The sequence below is a fragment of the Dermochelys coriacea genome, chromosome 19 (assembly GCF_009764565.3).
Source record: "Dermochelys coriacea isolate rDerCor1 chromosome 19, rDerCor1.pri.v4, whole genome shotgun sequence".
Classification (NCBI taxonomy): Eukaryota; Metazoa; Chordata; order Testudines; family Dermochelyidae; genus Dermochelys; species Dermochelys coriacea.
Window position 1 is genome coordinate 18,929,468 of NC_050086.2, and position 20,732 is coordinate 18,950,199.

The 20,732-nt window shown below is 44.1% G+C and overlaps 1 protein-coding gene across 1 annotated transcript in view; it reads right to left on the reverse strand.

The window, feature by feature from the left end:
- Window positions 1-20,732, reverse strand: part of EYA3 (EYA transcriptional coactivator and phosphatase 3) — a 121,257-nt gene that overhangs the window by 26,259 nt on the left and 74,266 nt on the right. The window contains 3 exon segments of the mRNA XM_043506232.1: window positions 3,459-3,642; window positions 5,505-5,590; window positions 13,017-13,154. Coding sequence (XP_043362167.1) covers window positions 3,459-3,642; window positions 5,505-5,590; window positions 13,017-13,154 — 408 coding nt within the window.

Below are 20,732 nucleotides of genomic sequence, written 5' to 3' on the forward strand. Positions count from 1 at the left end.
CGAATGCTGCAGGGTTTTTTAGAGGGTTCTTGCAACACTCTGAGCCCTGGGAAAGAGTTCTCTTGGAAAGGATTCTGACCCATTTTAGAGTACACTTATTATTAAGTTAGTTCACCTAACATCTCGTTTCCCCCAGGTTCCTGGGCTAGTTGGGTGCCTTTCCTCACTGCCCATCCCCCAGAACCCAGCTGCCACTCAGCAGCGTTAGTACTTTGTACTACTTTCGATGCAGTGTGAAATAGGAGAGACTCAACAGGGAGTATTAAACCACCCCTGTTTAGTTAACTGTTGCTGGAGGGCCAACAGACCTTACTGAAAAGGCAGCAGGTCTAACAGGTGAGGAGCAATGGTAGGCATTAATTTCCCTCTTTAAAGTATTTTAAGCTACTGAACTTGGAGCCCTAAATCTAAAATCAGGTTTTTTTAAGCAGCAGCTAGTTAAACTCAGCCTCACAATTTTCTCAGCCTTTGCCAAGCAGCCCAGTCAGGCTCTGGCCCAACGCTCCTCCCACAGTGGCACTTCAAAAGGGAAACCGCCACTGCCCTCTCAATCCTACTGTGAGCGGCTCAGGAAGCAACAGATCCATCACTACTCCTGTAAGAGAGGGATGCAGCTTTTTGGTGATGAGGTCCCAGTCATGCACTATTGTGAGTTGAATCATGACATGACATCGGCAGAAAAGGTCAGCCAGCCAACAGGAAAACAGCTTTGGACCGACAGTTAAATCCTTCTCGGTTACATTTTCTGCTTCTTTTAACTGACAAAAGCCTGGGGGTAATCAATAGGACACACAAAGACATTTATATATGAAATGCTTTCTGAAATTTTCCTTTTCCTGGTTTCTACCTTAGATCAGTGAGGAAATTTCACCCAATAATTCCAGCATGAAGGCCAATGAGTTGTAATTAAATTAGAGCATTTCTTTTAGAAGGACATCTGATCTTGATTTAAAGATTCCAAATGATGGAGAATTTACTGCATTGCTTGGCAATCTGTTTCAATGGTTAATTACACTCACTATTAAAAAAAATGTACATCTTAGTTCCAGTTTGAACTTTGCTGACTCACTCCCAGCCACTGCATCTTGTTATGCCTTTCAATGCTAGATTACAGAGCCTGCTACAATCAGAACTCGTCCCTGTAAATATTTATAGACAAGCGATAAGATGAACAGGTTGAGCTCCTTCACTCACTCACTGCAAGGTAGGTTTTCTAGGCCTTGAATCATTCTTACAGCTTTTCTCTGTTTTTAAAACATCCTTCCCCTCTTGGTGCCTCATTTTCCCAGCTGTACAATATGGGTTTTGAAAAGTGCTTTCACATCCTCTCACAGAGCGGCCAGTTTCGGTTGGACATATTCCTGAAGGTTTCATCACATGACAATCTTTAATTAAAGATTGATCTTTAATTCCTGGAGATTCCAGGACAATCTTATCCCTCTGATGAGAGGATTTCTACGTATGAAATCTGTGTGTGTGACTATGACACATACTAGGGGATAGGACACTTCATAGCTCATGAAGGCTGAGTCCATTACACCTACCAGGGGCTCACTGTATCCCTCCATCAGCTCCCTGTGGGCCACCCTCCCATCCCCCTCTACTTTAAGGACTCCCAGCAACTCTCCCACACACCCCTCATGCCAGGGGCTCTGTGTGCCCCCATTTCCTCCTCCCTCTATACCAGGGTCCCCCATTAACCCCCAAGTCAGGGGCTGTGTGCATGCCCTCCCCCCTTTTACCCCAGGCCAGGGGCTATGCACGCCACCATTTCTTCCTCCCTCCATTCCAGGATCCCCCATTCTGTCTCTTATGTCAGTAGTTTTGCCCTGTGTGTACCCCCATTTTCCTTCATACCAGGGTCCCCCTACCAGCTGGGGTTCCCCAATCCCAAGGTATTCACACACCCCTTACTCCCATACCAATATCCCTTATTCTTTTCCCCACTGGGATTTTCTGCTATCCCCTTCTTCCCCTCACATCAGGGGCGCTGTGCGTGCCCCCATTCTTCTCACCCCCAACCATGGCTCTGTATGACCCCCCACCTTTCCTCATCATTATTGTTTCTCTTCTTTATGTCTGGGAGCAAAGTCATTCAGGGTGTTAACACATTACACTCTATTGGGCAGGTTGGCACAGATTAGATGCGGGGTTCTGTTATGCTGGAAGATGCTCTTCGGTATAATCTGCCAGTTCTTTGATTTACAGACAACTGCACAGGTGCATGAAGCTGCTAAACACACGGTAGAGGCTTCATGTATCCCCCATTTTCCCCTTCCCCCCCAACACAACAGAGTGCACACTGATACCTAAAACATTTGCTGAAATTTGGAATTAATTGGACAGGGCATTCAGAAGTTATCCCATGACAGACAGACAGACAGACAAATGCCATCAAATTGAGCACAAGGCCTCAAGCTCAGCCAATAATAATAAGTGCAAAGTGAGTGTTTCTTTTTTCCTCAGGATCCCTCCTCACAACCTTCCCAGACCCTAGCTTTCACCAGCTCATCCTACCATAGCCAAGGGAAGTGGTCATCATGGGGAAGCTGGGTCTATCAGAGTTAGAGAGAGGCAAAACATCTGCTAATTTAGAAATGATAATGTCAGTTCCCATTCCTCTGCAGAGCCTGGTTTAACTTTCATTTCCCTTCACTGAAGGGCTTTAGAAACAACTGATGGGAACACTCTGGGTATTGCTAAGAGCTAGAGGAACTGTCTGACATTTGGTCCACTGGGAAAGGAGTCTCTACTTAGCGCATGTTGGTTTCCCCTCGCTGGAAGAAGAAAGTTGCTTCAGAAGCACTGTGAAACAAATGGATGTCACCATGGGGGAAAAAGGCAACAAGCAGAGCTGCCTTCATCAGTGCCAGTTAATATGACAAAGGGGATTGGAGGAAGGAAAGGGAAGAATTTTATGTGGAATGCTGGGAAATAACTTGTTCTCATGCAGGAGACTTTCAGACCTAAGGAATCCCGAAGTGCTTTGCACAACAGTGAGTTAGATGCCCGCAGTGCAGTGACATAGCTGCACTAGCCCATATATGAGAGCAGGAATGTTGGCCATCACCCCAAAGTTACCTTTAATTTTTATTTGAAGTGTTCCAAGGGATCTTTAATTCCCACCTGACAGCAGCCACCAGAGACAGACAGAAAGTTCTTTAGTTTAACGCAGATGGCACCTATAACCATATGACCTCCGCAGTCTTCCACATCCTACTGAAGGGTGTGTAGAGGGAGAATAGGTTGCAGAATGGGTCAGGAAACCAGATATTTTAGGCCCAAAGGAGAAACAAAATGGCAAACATCCTTCTTTGAAAATGGATGGAACGTGCACTGCACATATCAACACACGATGCCCCTCGTTACACTTCTGAATTTCACCCCCCCCAGGCCCACCAGCGTGCTGTATAACCGAGGGGGTCTGAAATCCACCCTACTAAAGCTGCAGCACTTACCAGAGAAAAGTCTCTGCTCCGTCCGTGTAGGCACCATGGCATTTGCTTTTTCAATTGGATATGTGGTGGTTGCTAACGTGGGACTCTCCATGCTGCTGTCTGCTGGTGCTATAACCCCGAAGCCAGAACTCGGGTAGCATGGCTGGTACTGGCTTTGGCCGAGAATTGTGTAGGTAGGGTATTCCTATTCAAAGAAAGGATCAAATAAAGTAGGAAAAGGCTGTTTCTCAGAAAACACTGAAAACCAAATGGGCTGCTGGCCTAGAATGCCTTTGGGACAGAGACGCGCCAGCAAAAGCTCAGGCTTTCTCCCCTTTGGCCCCCAGCACCATGAGAGCTCTATAGCAGAAAGAGCTGGTGCCCAAAGGGGAAGGAGCAAGTAGGCAGAGAGGATCACCCACTCCAGACTGATGGAGGGAGAAGAAACGGTGCTGCCTGCTAATGAATGGTTTTTAAATTCCAGCTAGGCTGGCAATTAACTACATTGATCAGGGCTGTAAAAAATCCACACCCCTGAGCAACATAGTTCAGCTGACCTAAGTCACTGTGTAGACAGAAGAATTCTTCCATCGACCTAGCTACTCCCACTTGGGGAGGTGGATTCCCTACGTTACCAGAAGACCTCCTCTCAGTGGTGTAGGTAGCGTCTGTGCTGAAGCGCTCAAGTGGCACAGCTGTGCTGTTGTAGCGTTATAAGTATAGACAAGCCCTAAGCTAATCATACTTATGCTACTTACACTTCTGTGATGCCTGCCACACAGGGATCTCAAATTAAAGGATTGGGCCAAAAGAAATCTGAGGAGGTTCAACAAGGACAAGTGCAGAGTCTTGCACTTAGGACGGAAGAATCCCATGCACTGCTACAGACTAGGGCCCGAGTGGCTAGGCAGCACTTCTGCAAAAAAGAACCTTTTACAGTGGACGAGTTACAGTGGATGAGAAGCTGGATATGAGTCATCAGTGTACCCTTGTTGCCAAGAAGGCTAACAGCATTTTGGGCAGTATAAGTAGGAGCATTGTCAGCAGATCGAGGGGTGTGATCATTCCCCTCTACTCGACACTGGTGAGGCCTCATCTGGAGTACTGCGTCCAGTTTTGGACCCCACACTACAAGAAGGATGTGGAAAAATTGGAAAGAGTCCAGCAGAGGGCAACAAAAATGATTAGGGGGCTGGAACACATGACTTATGAGGAGAGGCTGAGGGAACTGGGATTGTTTAGTCTGCGGAAGAGAAGAATGAGGGGGGGATTTGATAGCTGCTTTCAACTATCTGAAAGGGGGTTCCAAAGAGGATGGATCTAGACTGTTCTCAGTGGTAGCAGATGACAGAAGAAGGAGTAATGGTCACAAGTTGCAGTGGGGGAGGCTTAAGTTGGATAGTAGGAAAAACTTTTTCACTAGGAGGGTGGTGAAGCACTGGAATGGGTTAGGGAAGTGGTGGAATCTCCTTCCTTTGAGGTTTTTAAAGGTCAGGTTTGACAATGCCCTGGCTGGGATGATTTAGTTGGGGATTGGTCCTGCTTTGAGCAGGGGGTTGGACTAGATGACCTCCTGAGGTCCCTTCCAACCCTGATATTCTATGATTTGATCTCCAAGTGCTTTATGGTTACTGACCCTCACTTCTCTTTAAATTGACAGGGTGGGAAACTGAGGTACAGAGAAGTGAAGTGACTTGCTCAAGGTCCCAAAGGAAATCTGTGGTGGTCAGGAGAAGAATAGCTCTACTGGCTCCCAGTCCTGTACTTTAACCACAAAACTAATTCTCCACACACAGTGAACTTGCTCTCTGTAAATCCAGTGCCCAAACAACAGAATTTTGAATTTACTTCATGTCCCAACTAAGTGTCCCCATTGGCAAGAAAATGCTGCAGTGAACAAGACCTAGGGACCATTTAAAGTGGTTACAAATATTTAGCCTTAAAACACTCAGGAACTCAAGAAAATGAATAAACAGTTACTCTCCAACTACTATGATGTCAGAATATTTGAAAACAAAAGCTACACCAGTTGTACCCAAGACAAGAAAAGCTAGCAAGATGTTTTACCTGGTGTGAGATGCTGGCTACAGCTGGTGTTGAAATATTGACAACAGTCGAGGACGTGGAGACTGGGCTAGCATTGGTAGTTGATGCTGTAAAAAAATAAATAAATGGTATTGTTAATACATTTTAATAATGTAAAAGGGAGAAGACCTATTGTAACTGTGAAGCAGTCACATTTCTAGCCCCATCTACACTCTAATAGCTTAAAATAGGGCTTGCCAGGACAATAGGGATGGAGCGTAATGTTTTAAAACTATGTTTTTATAATTCGCTATAGAACACTTTTCAAAAGGCCTTGCCACCTCCATTCCTGTCATGTAAATAGTTCAAATTAGGTTAACGTGATGTGATTAATTTTTATTTCAAATTTTGGGACAACAAAGACCAGAACACAAGATGTATTTGTCTGTATTTGTTACAACAGATAAAAACAAATAAGTCAACACTAACAGTAAGAGATCTGAATAGCATTTAAATTAGTTCTGATAACATTTTTATCCAACATTGTGGATGAGGCCTTAAAATATTTGATCCCACTGAATTCAACAACTTCAGGAAATACTAAAACCTATTTAAATCATTACATATAAAGCTACTTCATACTGAGAAACTGTTGGTATTTAACGTTTGAAATCAGTGTTAAATTACAAGTATTTTCTGGAAGAGGTCCCTTGAGATCACTGTTGACAGCCATTCTGTGAGACAGACCATGCACTTACGGACACAGATTTACTAGTACGAATATTTTGAGGTGCTTAAGATTCTTAAGTTTTTCCCACAGCAACCAGGGTCCATAGAAGGGTTGCATTTTCAGTTAATTTTAGTTCACCTGAATCCCTGGAGTCCCCCTGTGCCTCCCTTTGGGGACAGATGTAAATTAGCAGCACTTATGGTTTTCAAGTAGCAGAATAGTCAGATTAGACTGCAGTCTGCTTTGGGTCTCAGGAGGCCGAAACACAAAATGACAAGTCCAGTGAAATCCAAGGGTACACATTAAGTGCAATCAGAGAATGCTATTATGCCTCCGTCATGCCTGCCCAAACTCCATAAAAACAAAGGTTCATGGTAACACAGATTGTACAGAGATCTTTGTGGAAACTGCACAGTATCACCCATCTTATCTCCTGCCATAAAAAAAATAAGCATTTTCTACAGATACCACCTGTGATGGAATCTCAGCACAAGACTGAAAAACAACCCAGGCTCTTCAATCGTTTGGTGTTTTCCCATCCTTGAGGGAGGCAGCGGAAGGGAAGTGCTCACACCAGGCCCTTTCTGGTCATCGCATGCTGCCTGGTGAGTCTAGATGCTGCCCTTTGAGGATTTCAGTCAGCTCCTTCAATTTAGTAGGAGGTGAAGCTCCCAAAAAGAAAAACTGATCCAAGATGTGCCTCAGAGAAAAAGGAAAACCCCGATGCAAGAAAAATAATACCCAAGAAAGGTGACTTTCCCTCAGAGAGGTGAGTGAGAACTCTTCAAGATGGCATCTCAAGAAACACAGAATGACAGTGAGGTAATTCTCTCTTCTCTAAAGACACCATTGGTGCAGGAATGCCACCCTGAAGAAGAAGCCCCAAGGAAAGAGGTGTTTAGGACATTTAGAAGAGACCCTTTCTCAGAACAACACACACACACAGCGCAGCTGTCTGGAAACGCGCCTCACCAATCCAGAAGCAGAACTCTGCAATGGATCCTGTGGAAGCCTCAGAGGAACTTCATCATCTTGGGATCCCTGTGCCCAGACAGAAGCCTTAGCAAGGAAAGGGGAAGATGGGGAACAACTACACAAGGTGATGTGTTCTTAGAGAAAGAGAACCAACTATTTATAGCGAGCCCCACTCAGGTGGAATCTCTAAATGGGAAACACCTAGTGCCCTACTCTACCTCTGCTACACCCACACTGGCAGAGCCATTGGCCCTTGCAGAATCCATTAAGACCTAAAGAAACTCCTTCAAAAAGTTGGTGGGGAGGAAAATCTGATTTCTGCTCCCAGTATGGAACTAGGAGAAGCCTGAGAGCCTGAAGAGAGGGGGCAGATGGTTGGGGAAGCTGGTCAGGAAACCAGGACACCTGTAGGATCCTTTGGGGAAACCTGCAAAGCTTAAGAGCTCTGGAGGGTTACAGGAGTCACTCGGGCCAAGGTGAGATGGAGTCTTTGTGCTGCAGCTGCGCCCCCACTGTTCACGGGTACCCACGGTGGCACATTGTAAATCCTTCACCTTTGTGAACAGACAGAACCGTTTTGTAACACTAAGCATACCAGGATTTTCTGTCTTTATCTCGAGTCCCAGGACTTGCCCTTGCCTACCTCTTTGGGATCAAAGAAGCATCTCAGATTTGGGCAAGAAATTGTCTAATGGCCACAGGCCACATACACACTTTCCGAAGTTGAAATAAAGATTTTTGAGGAGTTACAGGGGAGGCCAAGATCAGGCTTACAATGATCAGCCTTAACCAGGGACAGGAGGCTGCTGCTCCATTAAAATGGATCAAAGAAACTATAGAAAGGAAAAAAACATATTTGGATTCTGGTAGCAATATAGACAATCTCCCCTTCATGCGTTCTCCTGTTACCCAACACCCTGAGGATATCGCCTTGTCACGGCCCACCTGTTTACACATTGTAATGTACCAGGTCTCTAACAGGGTTATACTCAACTGCATCAACAATACGCTTTCAGCAACCGCCTGACACAGGTTACCCTGAGGGTCAACAACTCTTCTGTGTGTGAGTGCAACAAATACAGCAACATCGTTCTGCCATGCTGACGTGCCAAAAGGAACTATCCCCAGGTCCCACATTTAAATGGAGTCACAGAGGTTTGTGTCTTCCTTTTGTTACCCCTCCCCTCCACCCCCGGTTTTCTTTACTTCTCCCTCCTGTTTCCAGATTGCTTCTCCAGACTCTGCATCTTCACCGTCCCCCTCACTGCTCCATTCACCCCAGAATGCTCTGCTTCAACTATCCTAAAATGCCCTATCCTGCTCTGTTTCACATGCTAATAACTGAGAGCGGAGCAGGGAAGTGGAATTGACAAATTTTGTAAGTTTGACTTGGCTGCTTTGCTCCTACATTGAGTGCAGCAGTGGGGGAGGCAAGGAGCAGCAATTCCTTCTACATCTGACCAGAGTGGTTCATGCCCCCTCTGGCATGCAGGGTAGGAGTTGCGGGTTCCCATGTTAGATCTAAAGGATACATATTAGCAAAATTAGCTCAAAGAAAATTATCTACTTTTCAGCTCCAGGGGGAGCTTTTATGTTCACCTGAGTACACTACCCAAGTCTGCAAAGTCAGTAAGTGCACCCGGGCATTCACCAGAGTCCTGAGCCATGGCATTACTTAGGCAGAAGTCTGAAGACCAAAACATACAGAACTTGGACTAAAATACATATCAACTGGGCCAATAATACAGCATAACCACATACCACTGAATACATATTCTCCTACGAGTTCAGTCAGGTTTTTAGGCTTTGTTTTAAAGAGCATTTATTCTAAATAATTATGCTTAAGTAACATTAAGACTCTAGCTGCCACCTTATCTCCCTCAGCCCCTTTGACTCTGAAGTCACCAAACAAACAGTCTGTTCTACTAATGTGCTTTCCCATTCCTCCAGCTCTGCCCTTGATCCTTTCCAGTTTGGATTCTGCTCTTTCCACTACATTAATGGCCTCCCCAGGATCACCACTATGGCTTTCTAATAGCTACATCTACAGGGATCTCCCTTGCCCTTATCTTTCTTTCTTTCTTTCTTTCTCTTACTTTTGACACAGCTGATCATGTTCTCTTCCAATCTCATCTATTCTGTGTGTCTGAGATCTCTGGCATCTCCTCTTACCTGGCTGACTGCATCTTATTCTGCAGCATGTCCTTTAATAGGGGAGGAGTCCTGTTCTCAGCATCTGCCTCTTCTCCTCTCCCGTAACTTCTTGATGCTTTCGACAACCATCTCTATGGTGAGGTTACCAAATCTACCACATTCACTCCAAAAACTGACCTGATCTTTCCTCCCAACCCCACCATTCCATCTCCCTTCCTTTTCTGTCTACACTGACAACTTCTCCCTCCCTGTCTTCCAGGCTCATATCTCAGTGCTCCCTCCACCTCCCAGCATCCAGTGCCTTACTAAATTCTAAAGTTTTTCTTCTTAATATCCCCCAAATTCACCCTTCCATCACTGTCCCCAAGGCAAAGACTTTTCTCATCTTTCACTTTAAACATCTCCCAACTGGTCAAATCCTGCTGCTAAAATTGCACCTCCCCTGCTAAGACCACACCAGCCTTTCCATCTCATTCAGACTTCCTGTCCTCATCAACAAGCCCTACCTAAGCTTGCCCTTGGCTACATCTAGTGTGGCCACTCACACAGTCACAGAACACCAGACATTCCATTACTTCCGGGAATGATGTGGGCCCACCCGCACTTATGTGATTCTGCCCCTGCCAGCATGATCTCACACGCATTGAGCCACATGATCGACACCATTTTGAAAAGCATGTTGCCGCACCCCCACGCAGCATGACCTCACATGCACTATTGTGCAAGGTCATGCCAGTGGGCAGGGGACTCTTCAGAATGGAATCCCCCATCCAATACCCGGTGAAACCACATCCAGTTTGGTCTTAGTTCTGGACGGGGGACAAACCTTAGAAAAACAAGACTGTCCAGCTTAAAACTAGATGGAGATCCTGCCTAGCTACATCCCAACTCACTCCTCTCTCCCTTCCCTGTCCTCTTGCCAGCCTATCTATTTTGCCCCCCTCTAGCTTTGCCCTGTTTATCATGCTGCCCTAAATCCAGAACATTCTCCCTCTCCTCATCAAGTGCCTTCTCTCTCTTTCAGCCTCTCCTCTTAACCTCCTCCTCCCCCAACTCCAGTCACCATGGATAAAGTTACCATCCTATGTGTCATTCAAGCCCATCCCTGGGGGTTATCTTCAACCTGGCCTTCTTCCTAGATACTCACAAGCAGGCAGTGCCTAAACACTGCCAATTTTTCCTGAGTAACATCCTTTCCTCTCCATCCACAACTCCCATCCAGATTCCCATCACCTCATGTCTTGACTGCTGTACCCTCCTCCTTTCCAGCCTGGACATATCCCATCTTGCACATTTGTTTCCATTCCAAGTGCTGCTGCAGAGATAGTTTTCCTAGATCATAGCTTCGAGTACTTCACTCCTTTCTGCATCCCTCCACTGGGTCCCCTTCTCCATTGCACCAAACACAAACTACTGTATTCATTTCCAAGGCCCTTCAAGGCCTAACCCCACCCATCTATTCTCTGCCACGTGATGGTGATGCTGCTCTGCCCATGATACCGCCCTTCAGTGCCCACTGGTTAACCTTTCAAACACACATTTGGGCTGTCCCCCCAGCTGCCCCTCATACTTGGGAGGAGCTTCCCAGAACCATCCGCAAAGCACCTCAGTATCTTCCTTTCGATCCCTCCTGAAAACTTTCCTTTGCCCTGGTGCCTACAATGGTTGGGCAGGTGGTGACCACTGCCCATCAGGGTGAGCTGTGCTGTATGATTGTTTCTTGGTTCTCCCCGATCTGTCTGTTCTATCCACCTGTTCTCTCATCTGAGACTTCAATTAGAAGTTCTTTGGGACAGAGACTGTCTTTTTGTTATACATGTACTGTGCCTACCACAATGGGGTCACAATCACTGGCTGAGGCTCCTAGGTGCTACTGCAATACAAATAAATAAGTAATCCCTCCTTCCTTCTCCTCACTACTAATCCCCACTTCTTCTCCAGAATTGCCATCTCACGTCTTATCTTTCTGTCTCATTCTGATAGTGGTGATGTGGGGTGTGACAGAAGAAAGGAAGAGCTCTTATTGGAGCTTGCAAAACTCTCTAGAAAATGTCAGGTTTCAGAGTAGCAGCCGTGTTAGTCTGTATTCGCAAAAAGAAAAGGAGGACTTGTGGCACCTTGGAGATTAACAAATTTATTAGAGCATAAGCTTTCGTGAGCTACAGCTCACTTCATCGGATGCATTTGGTGGAAATTTCCACCAAATGCATCCGATGAAGTGAGCTGTAGCTCACGAAAGCTTATGCTCTAATAAATTTGTTAATCTCTAAGGTGCCACAAGTACTACTTTTCTTTTTTAGAAAATGTCACTATCTCTATATGACAAAATGATAATAGTGACAGTGAAAAAAGCTGGACAATTCAAAGGAAGGCTGACACTTTTTAGAAAGCACAATTATGCTCTGAAAGGCGGTTCCATTCAAATGATAAACATGGGCTCCAGATTTATACTTTCTCTGTGTATCAAACGCGTGCAGTTTGTAAGTGAAGAGCCTCCAACTCCAAGGATCTGATGGTCAAGCTGGGTTTCTTCTACCTCTCACATCGCCCCGGTGAGTCCGTATTCTGCAATTGGAACTTAGCTGGCAATTCTAGTGATGGTGCAGGACGCAGGCCAGCATGCAGCAACCTCTTCCATATCTTCTTATTTTTGTGGCAATTTCCGAAGAAGTGAAAACTTATTTTTTGTCAGCAAAGGTACACACAGAGCAGCTTCACTGAAAGGTGCTATTTCTAGACAGATAGTCACTTTTCCAATTTTAACTCACAACAAATCCTGCATCTTGGCAGGGGGTTAGACTAGATGTTTTCTGCGGTCCCTTCTAACCCTATGATAGGAAATGAGATCAGGATAAATGTAACTTGGGCCTTTCCTGTTCACAATGCAGTGAGCTGAGAAAGCATCAGTCGTAATGATGCACTTCATCAGCTGTAAAATTTAAGTCATGTTAAAGCTCACACAAATGAGAAACTAGCACTTCTTGAAATTCCTTTCTGAAAAGACAGTTCTGGAAGGTTCTCAAAACTCCGAGAAATTTGTCAAAGGATAAATTTTCATCAGAAAACATTTTCACTAATAAAATGGCAAAAATCCAAACTGAAACAAGTAACTTTGCAGCACTTTTACTTCCCCATATTAAAATGCGAGTCGCTGGCAGGGGGTGGGTGGGTGGATATTTGTATCCAGCTCCAGTGTCTACAGCTTCACTTTGTAGCTCACCTTGTATAGTGAAGCAAGTACACACACTGGTACCCAGTGCAGACCATCTCTACCACCCTAGCTGGCACACAGAAAAGAACACTTTGCCTCAAGAAGCAACACTTGAATCTTAGTGCAACTCACGCCCAGGACTGCTAAGGAACAGCTTGAGGTACAAGAGCATTCTGAGGAGCGGCATGCAAGTGAATAACATTCAATCTCCCCTTTCCCACCCCGCCTTTGCTCTTCACCCTGTTAGGATTCATCAGCATGGCATAACCGGCTGGGTGCAGGCAGAGCTCTATATAGAGTACAAACCGCACACACACGCACACACAAACACATAGGGTCTGGAGCATACAAGAAGAGAAAAATATGGCTTGCAAGGCACAGAGAAGCATGCATAAACCAAGAGCAAACATGCTGGCCTCTTTATTTGTGGTATCTGGACACAAATAGGTGGAGAGAGATGTATATAAAAACCATGCCAAGTTACCTTGAATAGGATAAGAATAATGTGCTGGGCAGGGCTGGCTTGTGGTTAACCCTGTAGTGCAGGTAAGAACATTGTGCTGACTTGGAGATGGAGTCTGAATTAAACCACTTTCAGGTTTCATACCTGGCCACAGTGCACCTGAATCAGATAAATTGGACCAGTTACAAACAAATACGCTGGGACCAAACAGCATGTTTACTACCCGAGAACAGTTTGTCTGCTTGTTACAAAAGTAAATGACTGCGAAAGTCACATATAAAAACCAATATTGCTTTTATTTTGCAATCGCAAATTCCTGATTCTCGGGTTGGATTTGAGCTGCTGAGATAAAGCTAGCTGAAAAAGAAAAGCTTAGAGACCAGCAAGGCTAGTTTCTGAACCTTTCAATGGAAAATTCTTTGATTCAACAATAGGAGCTATTTCAATGCTGGCACCAAGGAGCCACTCATCACTCTCTGGGACTTGGACTGCTACAAAGTGTTCTCAGTAGCCCAGACTGCTATTCAGTAAGATAATGATCCAGCACTCATTTAGTCAATGGCAGTCCCTCCATTGGCTTCAGTGGACACTGAGTGGCTCCTACAGCATTAAAGGGACATTCAACTTCCTATCTAGTACTTAATTTTCATATTTTTTTAAGTAGCGTCAGCTACTCTCCAGCTGATTCATGTGGTTTTACAATTACACTTGACTATTTATTTTTAAAAATATCTTTCCTTTGCTTCTGTGCAAAAACTGACACAAATGGGGAAAATGACCAACTGCCTTCAGGGGAAAACAATGTATAGGCAGGGCTCATGAATGGCCTAAGTAAACAAACTGCAAACAGAGGAAAATAAGCTTTTCCTCAAATCTCTTACAATTCCAGTGATCTTAAGCAATATCCGTAACAACAGTGGCACACATATAGTATGACTTCTCATCCATGTGTCCCTTTAAGGATCTACCTACTGCACTCAGGCTGGAACTGAATCAGCAAGAGCATCATCTCAACAAGGGAGCCTAGTCTGGAGCAGGGTTCTGCAGACTCCTCAAGCTCCTGATTTCAGCTGCTTTCTGAACTAATTCCAACATAAGCAATAACAAAAAATGTGGAAATGGCAGAAGTGCTAAATGACTTTTTTGTTTCACTTTTCACCAAAAAGGTTAGTAGTGACTGGATATAGAACATAGTGAATGCCAGTGAAAATGAGATAAGATCAGACACTAAAATAGGGAAAGAACAAGTGTAATGATGCTGCTTCTGGCAGGACACTACTGAGAGTATCAATTCAGGACAAATTGCTTGGAGCAGGGCAGTTACACCCCAAGGCTGGGTTTCCTTTACCATTAAGGCACACCAAACCAGCCGAACAGAGAGGACTTCAGTCTCACCCCCTGACTAACCATAAGTCATACAAACAATTCCCTTATACACTCCAGTTTCCCAGTATCACCACCAGTGCCACTCATTATGGGGACAAATGGTTATGAAAACCAATACCCCAGTAAAAGAAAATAGGTTCTCTCAATCCGAAAGAACCAAGCCCCAGACCCAGGTCAATATACAAGTCCGATCTTAACCACAAATCATGTTGTTGCCAATCCTTTAGAATCTAAAATCTAAAGGTTTATTCATAAAAAGAAAAATATAGATGAGAGCTAAAATTGGTTAAATGGAATCAATTACATACAGTAATGGTAAAGTTCTTGGTTCAGGCTTGAAGCAGTGATGGAATAAACTGCAGGCTCAAATCAAGTCTCTGGAGTACCTCCACAGCTTGGATGGGTCATTCAGTCCTTTGTTCATAGCTTCAGTTTGTAGTAAGGTTCCTCCAGAGGTAAGAAGCAGGATTGAAGACAAGATGGAGGGGCTCCCAGGGCCTTTTATATTCTCTGCCATATGGAAGGACAAACCCTTTGTTCTTACTGTGGAAAATCACCACAGCAAGATGGAATCTGGAATCACATGGGCAAGTCACATGTCCATGCACGACTCAGTTTTCTTACACGGGGGAACAGCCATTGCTCACATACTACCTTGAACATTCCCAGTAAGACTACTCATGTGGTTTGGAGTCTCCCAAGGTCCATTGTCAGTTAAGTGTTTCTTGATTGGGCACTTAATCTGCAAATTCTGTTCTCAAGAAGCTGACTAAATGCTTCACTAATGCTACTCAAACACATTCAGATACAAATACTTAGCCAATATTCATAACTTTAACTACAAAATGATACACACATACAGATAGCATAATCATAACCTTTTTATAGACATCTCACACGACAACCTTTGTACAGTATTTGCTGCAAATATATAACAGTGGTTGCAACGGTCACAGTTTACGTCAACAATATAACAACAAGTTAAAAATTACTTAGACAAGTTAGATGTATTCAGGTCACCAGGGCCTGATGAAATACATCCTAGAATACTCAAGAAACTGACTGAGGAGATATCTAAGCCACTAGCAATTATTTTTGAAAAGTTATGGAAGACGGAAGAGATTCCAGAAGACTGGAAAAGGGCAAGTATAATGCCCATCTATAAAAAAGGGAATAAAAACAATCCAGGAAATTACAGACCAGTCAGTTTAACTTCTGTATCCAGAAAGATAATGGAGTAAATAATTAAGCAATCAATTTTCAAACATCTAGAAGATAATAAAGTGATAAGTAACAGCATGGATTTGCACAAGGGCGAAGTGGCTGAGTTAGAACTGCTAAAGAGACTCTTCATTTTCTGAGAGCCTCTTCCCCATTTTAACTGAGAAATCTTACAAGTAGGATTACTTTTATTTGTTTGTATTTAATTTCTAAGTTCTACTTAAAAGAAGGAAGAGGACAGAGGAAAATAAAATAGTCTCATTGGCCTGGCTCATGCACAGATGTCAGCTTCTAGACATTTCCTTTATCTTTTTTTTTTAATTTATTTAAATATCCTTCTTGTGCCAATGTTGGTGCATAGGGCAGAAGCCAACTTTTTCTATTCCTCTGTCATTTGCTGCTGCTTTCATTTTTTCTGTGGTGTTCAGATCAACTGTTTGGCCCTCCCTGCTAAGGGTTCTTCCTAAGGTTTCTTTTAGGCACCCTCATTTCCTCACAGCAGTTGGTTTCCACTTGACAGCTTCATGTGGGAGTCTGTGTGTTGGAGTACTGCAGAAAGGAATCGAGAGGTCATAGTGGATCACAAGCTAAATACGAGTGAACAGTGAAACACTGTTGTAAAAAAAAGCTAACGTCATTCTGGGATGTATTAGCAGGAGTGTTATAAGCAAGAAACGAGAAGCAATTCTTCCACTCTACTCCATGGTGATTGGGTGTCAACTGGAGTATTGTGTCCAGTTCTGGGCACCACATTTCAGGAAAGATGTGGACAAATTGGAGAAAGTCCAGAGAAGAGCAACAAAAATGATTAAAGGTCTAAAAATATGACCTATGAGGGAAGACTGAAACAATTGAAAAGGAGTACTTGTGGCACCTTAGAGACTAACAAATTTATTTGAGCATAAGCTTTCGGGAGCTACAGCTCACTTCATCGGATGCATCCACTGAATGCATCCAATGAAGTGAGCTATAGCTCACAAAAGCTTATGCTCAAATAAATCTGTTAGTCTCTAAGGTGCCACAAATACTCCTTTCTTTTTGCGAATACAGACTAACAAGGCTGCTACTCTGAAACCTGAAACAATTGAGTTTGTTTAGTCTCGAGAAGAGAAGACTGTTTTCAAGAATATAAAAGGATGTTACAAAAAGGAGGGAGAAAAATTGTTCTCTTTAACTTCTGAGGATAGGACAAGAAGTAATAGGCTTAAATTGCAGCAAGGGCGGTTTAGGATGGACATTAGGAAAAACTTCCTAACTGTCATGGTGGTTAAGCACTGGAATAAATTGCCTAGGGAGGCTGTGAAATCTCCGTCATTGGAGATTTTTAAGAACAAATTAGACAAACCTGTCCTACAATTCTAGGATTATACATGCCCCAAGTATATCCAGCGTTTCCTTCTGATTCTGGTGGAAACAAGCTGCTGGCTGATTCTTCTCAGATCTTAACTGGTGAAGAAGTCTTTCCAATCAATGTCCAGAATCTTTCATAGGCACTTATTTTGAAGGTGTCGAATTTTCTGTCTAATGTTTTAATAGATCTCTAGCTTTCGCAGCCATATATTCACACCAAAATTATGTTCAAATTGAAAATTCAGAGTTTTGTTCTGGTGACATATATATTTTATTTCCAAACATTGTTGAGTTTAGTAAATGTCGTGGATGCCTTTCCTACCCAGGATGTCATTTCCTTCTTGAGGTCTCCATTGGCTAAAATGGTGCTGCCCAGGTAAATGAACCGTTCGACTTTCTTGACATTTCTGCCTTTTAATGCGATATTTATGATTGACGTTTGGGTTTCAAGGAAGCTTGTTTTAGCATAACTAATTTTGAGCCCAGCTTGGTCTGCTTTTTTTGCCAAGTTGTCCGTCTTTGTTTGTAACTTTTCAGGGATGTTGTTCAGTAGCACAATATTATTAAACTTCAGTACTTCTAGGCATTTACCACCTATTCATGCTGTGCCGGTATTTGTGTTGCTAATACACTTCTTCATTATCCAGTATGCGGTGATGCCAAACAAGAGTGCAGATAAAATGCAGACCTGTTTCATGCCACTGTCCACACTGAACCACTCTGTTGCTCGGGTGTTCATCCTTACAGACCACTTCACATCTTTGTATGTGGCCTTGATGAATTTACGTAATGCTGATGGAAACTGCACAGTAATGTGTGCATCCGTGAGAAGTCCATGACAGAACCTTCACAGATCAGCTAGGTTTGAGTCATCACAGTGAAAGAAACTAGTTTTTAAAAGTAGGAAGTAGGGTATTGTTCCCAATTTGATACAATTCAAAGACGGCTGAACAGAACTGGCTCATATTTGCCGAAGAAAACCCTTCATTTTTGGGCTGAGATCAAACATGAAAAGAGGGGTTCAGAAGGAAACTCCTTTTTCAACCCTAACTACAGTGCTCACTAAGCACAACTGCTATAAAAATACCAACACAAAGCCATTCTCATTATAGTTATAGACAGCAAGGATAATGCCAAACTCAGAATCATAGAATCAGAGAATATCAGGGTTGGAAGGGACCTCAGAAGGTCATCCACTCCAATCTCCAGCTCAAAGCAGGACCAATTCCCAACTGAATTATCCCAGCCAGGGCTTTGTCAAGCCTGACCTTAAAAACCGCAAAGGAAGGAGATTCTACCATCTCCCCAGGTAACGCATTCCAGTGCTTCACCATCATCCTAGTGAAAAAGTATTTCCTAATATCCAACCCAAACCTCCCCCACTGCAACTTGAGACCATTCCTCCTTTTTCTGTCATCTGCCACCACTGAAAACAGTCTAGATCCATCCTCTTTGGAACCCCCTTTCAGGTAGTTGAAAGCAACTATCAAATCCCGCTTCATTGTTCTCTTCCGCAGACTAAACAATCCCAGTTCTCTCAGCCTCTCTTCATAACTCATGTGTTACAGTCCCCTAATCATTTTTGTTGCCCTCTGCTGGACTCTTTCCAATTTTTCCACATCCTTCTTGTAGTGTGGGGCCCATAACTGGACACAGTACTTCAGATGAGGCCTTACCAATGTTGAATAGTGGGGAACGATCACCTCCCTCGATCTGCTGGCAATGCTCTTACTTATACAGCCCAAAATGCTGTTAGCCTTCTTGGCAACAAGGGCACTCAGTTGACTCATATCCAGCTTCTCATCCACTGTAACCCCTAGGTTCTTTTCTGCAGAACTGCTGCCTAGCCATTCGGTTCCTAGTCTGTAGCGGTGCATGGGATTCTTCTGTCCTAAGTGCTGGACTCTGCACTTGTCTTTGTTGAACCTCATCAAATTTCTGTTTGGCCCAATCCTCTAATTTGTCTAGGTCCCTCTGTATTCTATCCCTACCCTCCAGCGTATCTACCACTCCTCCCAGTTTAGTGTCATCTGCAAATTTGCTGAGGATGCAATCCGCACCATCCTCCAGATCATTAATGAAGATATTGAACAAAACTGGCCCCAGGACCAACCCTTGGGGCACTCCGCTTGATACCGGCTGCCAACTAGACATGGAGCCATTGATCACTACCCAGTGAGCCCGACGATCTAGCCAGCTTTCTATCCACCTTATAGTCCATTCATCCAGCCCATACTTCTTTAACTTGCTGGCAAGAATACTGTGGGGGACCGTGTCAAAAGCTTTGCTAAAGTCAAGGAATAACACGTCCACTGCTTTCCCCTCATCCACAGAGCCAGTTATCTCGTCATAGAAGGCAATTAGATTAGTCAGGCATGACTTGCCCTTGGTGAATCCATGCTGTCGGTTCCTGATCACTTTCCTCTCCTCTGAGTGCTTCAGAATTGATTCCTTGAGGACCTGCTTCATGATTTTTCCAGGGACTGAGGTGAGGCAGACTGGCCTGTAGTTCCCAGGATCCCTCTCATTCCCTTTTTTTAAAGATGGGCACTACATTAGCCTTTTTCCAGTCGTCCGGGACCTCTCCTGATTACCATGAGTTTTCAAAGATAATGGCCAATGGCTCTGCAATCACATCCGCCAACTCCTTTAGCACTCTCGGATGCTGCGCATCCTGCCCCATGGACTTGTGCTCATCCAGCTTTTCTAAATAGTCCCGAACCACTTCTTTCTCCACAAAGGGCTGGTCACCTCCTCCCCATGCTGTGCTGCCCAGTGCAGTAGTCTGGGAGCTGACCATGTTCATGAAGACAGAGGCAAAAAAAGCATTGAGTACATTAGCTTTTTCCACATCCTCTGTCACTAGGTTGCCTCCCTCATTCAGTAAGGGGCCCACACTTTCCTTGACTTTCTTCTTGTTGCTAACATACCTGAAGAAACACTTCTTGTTACTCTTAACATCTCTTGCTAGCTGCAACTCCAGGTGTGATTTGACCTTCCTGATTTCACTCCTGTATGCCTGAGCAATATCTTTATACTCCTCCCTGGACACTTGTCGAAGCTTCCACTTCTTGTAAGCTTCTTTTTTGTGTTTAAGATCAGCAAGGATTTCAGTGTTAAGCCAAGCTGGTCGCCTGCCATATTTACTAGTCTTTCTACACATCGGCATGGTTTGTTCTGAAAAACCTCAATAAGGATTCTTTAAAATACAGCCAGCTCTCCTGGACTCCTTTCCCCCTCATGTTATTCTCCCAGAGGATCCTGCCCATCAGTTCCCTGAGGGAGTCAAAGTCTGCTTTTCTGAAGTACAGGGTTCGTATTCTGCTGCTCTCCTTTCTTCCCTGTGTCAGGATTCTGAACTCTACCATCTCATGGTCACTGCCTCCCAGGTTCCCATCCACTTTTGCTTCCCCTACTAATTCTTCCCACTTTGTTAGCAGCAGGTCAAGAAGAGCTCTGCCCCTAGTTGGTTCCTTCAGCACTTGCACCAGGAAATTGTCCTCTACACTTTCCAAAAACTTCCTGGATTATCTGTGCACCGCTGTATTGCTCTCCCAGCAGATATCAGGGTGATTGAAGTCTCCCATGAGAACCAAGGCCTGTGATCTAGTAACTTCTGTTAGTTGCTGGAAGAAAGCCTTGTCCATCTCATCCTCCTGGTCCGGTGGTCTATAGCAGACTCCCACCACGACATCATCCTTGTTGCTCACACTTCTAAACTTAATCCAGAGACTCTCACCTTTTTCTGCAGTTTCATACTTGAGCTCTGAGCAGTCATAC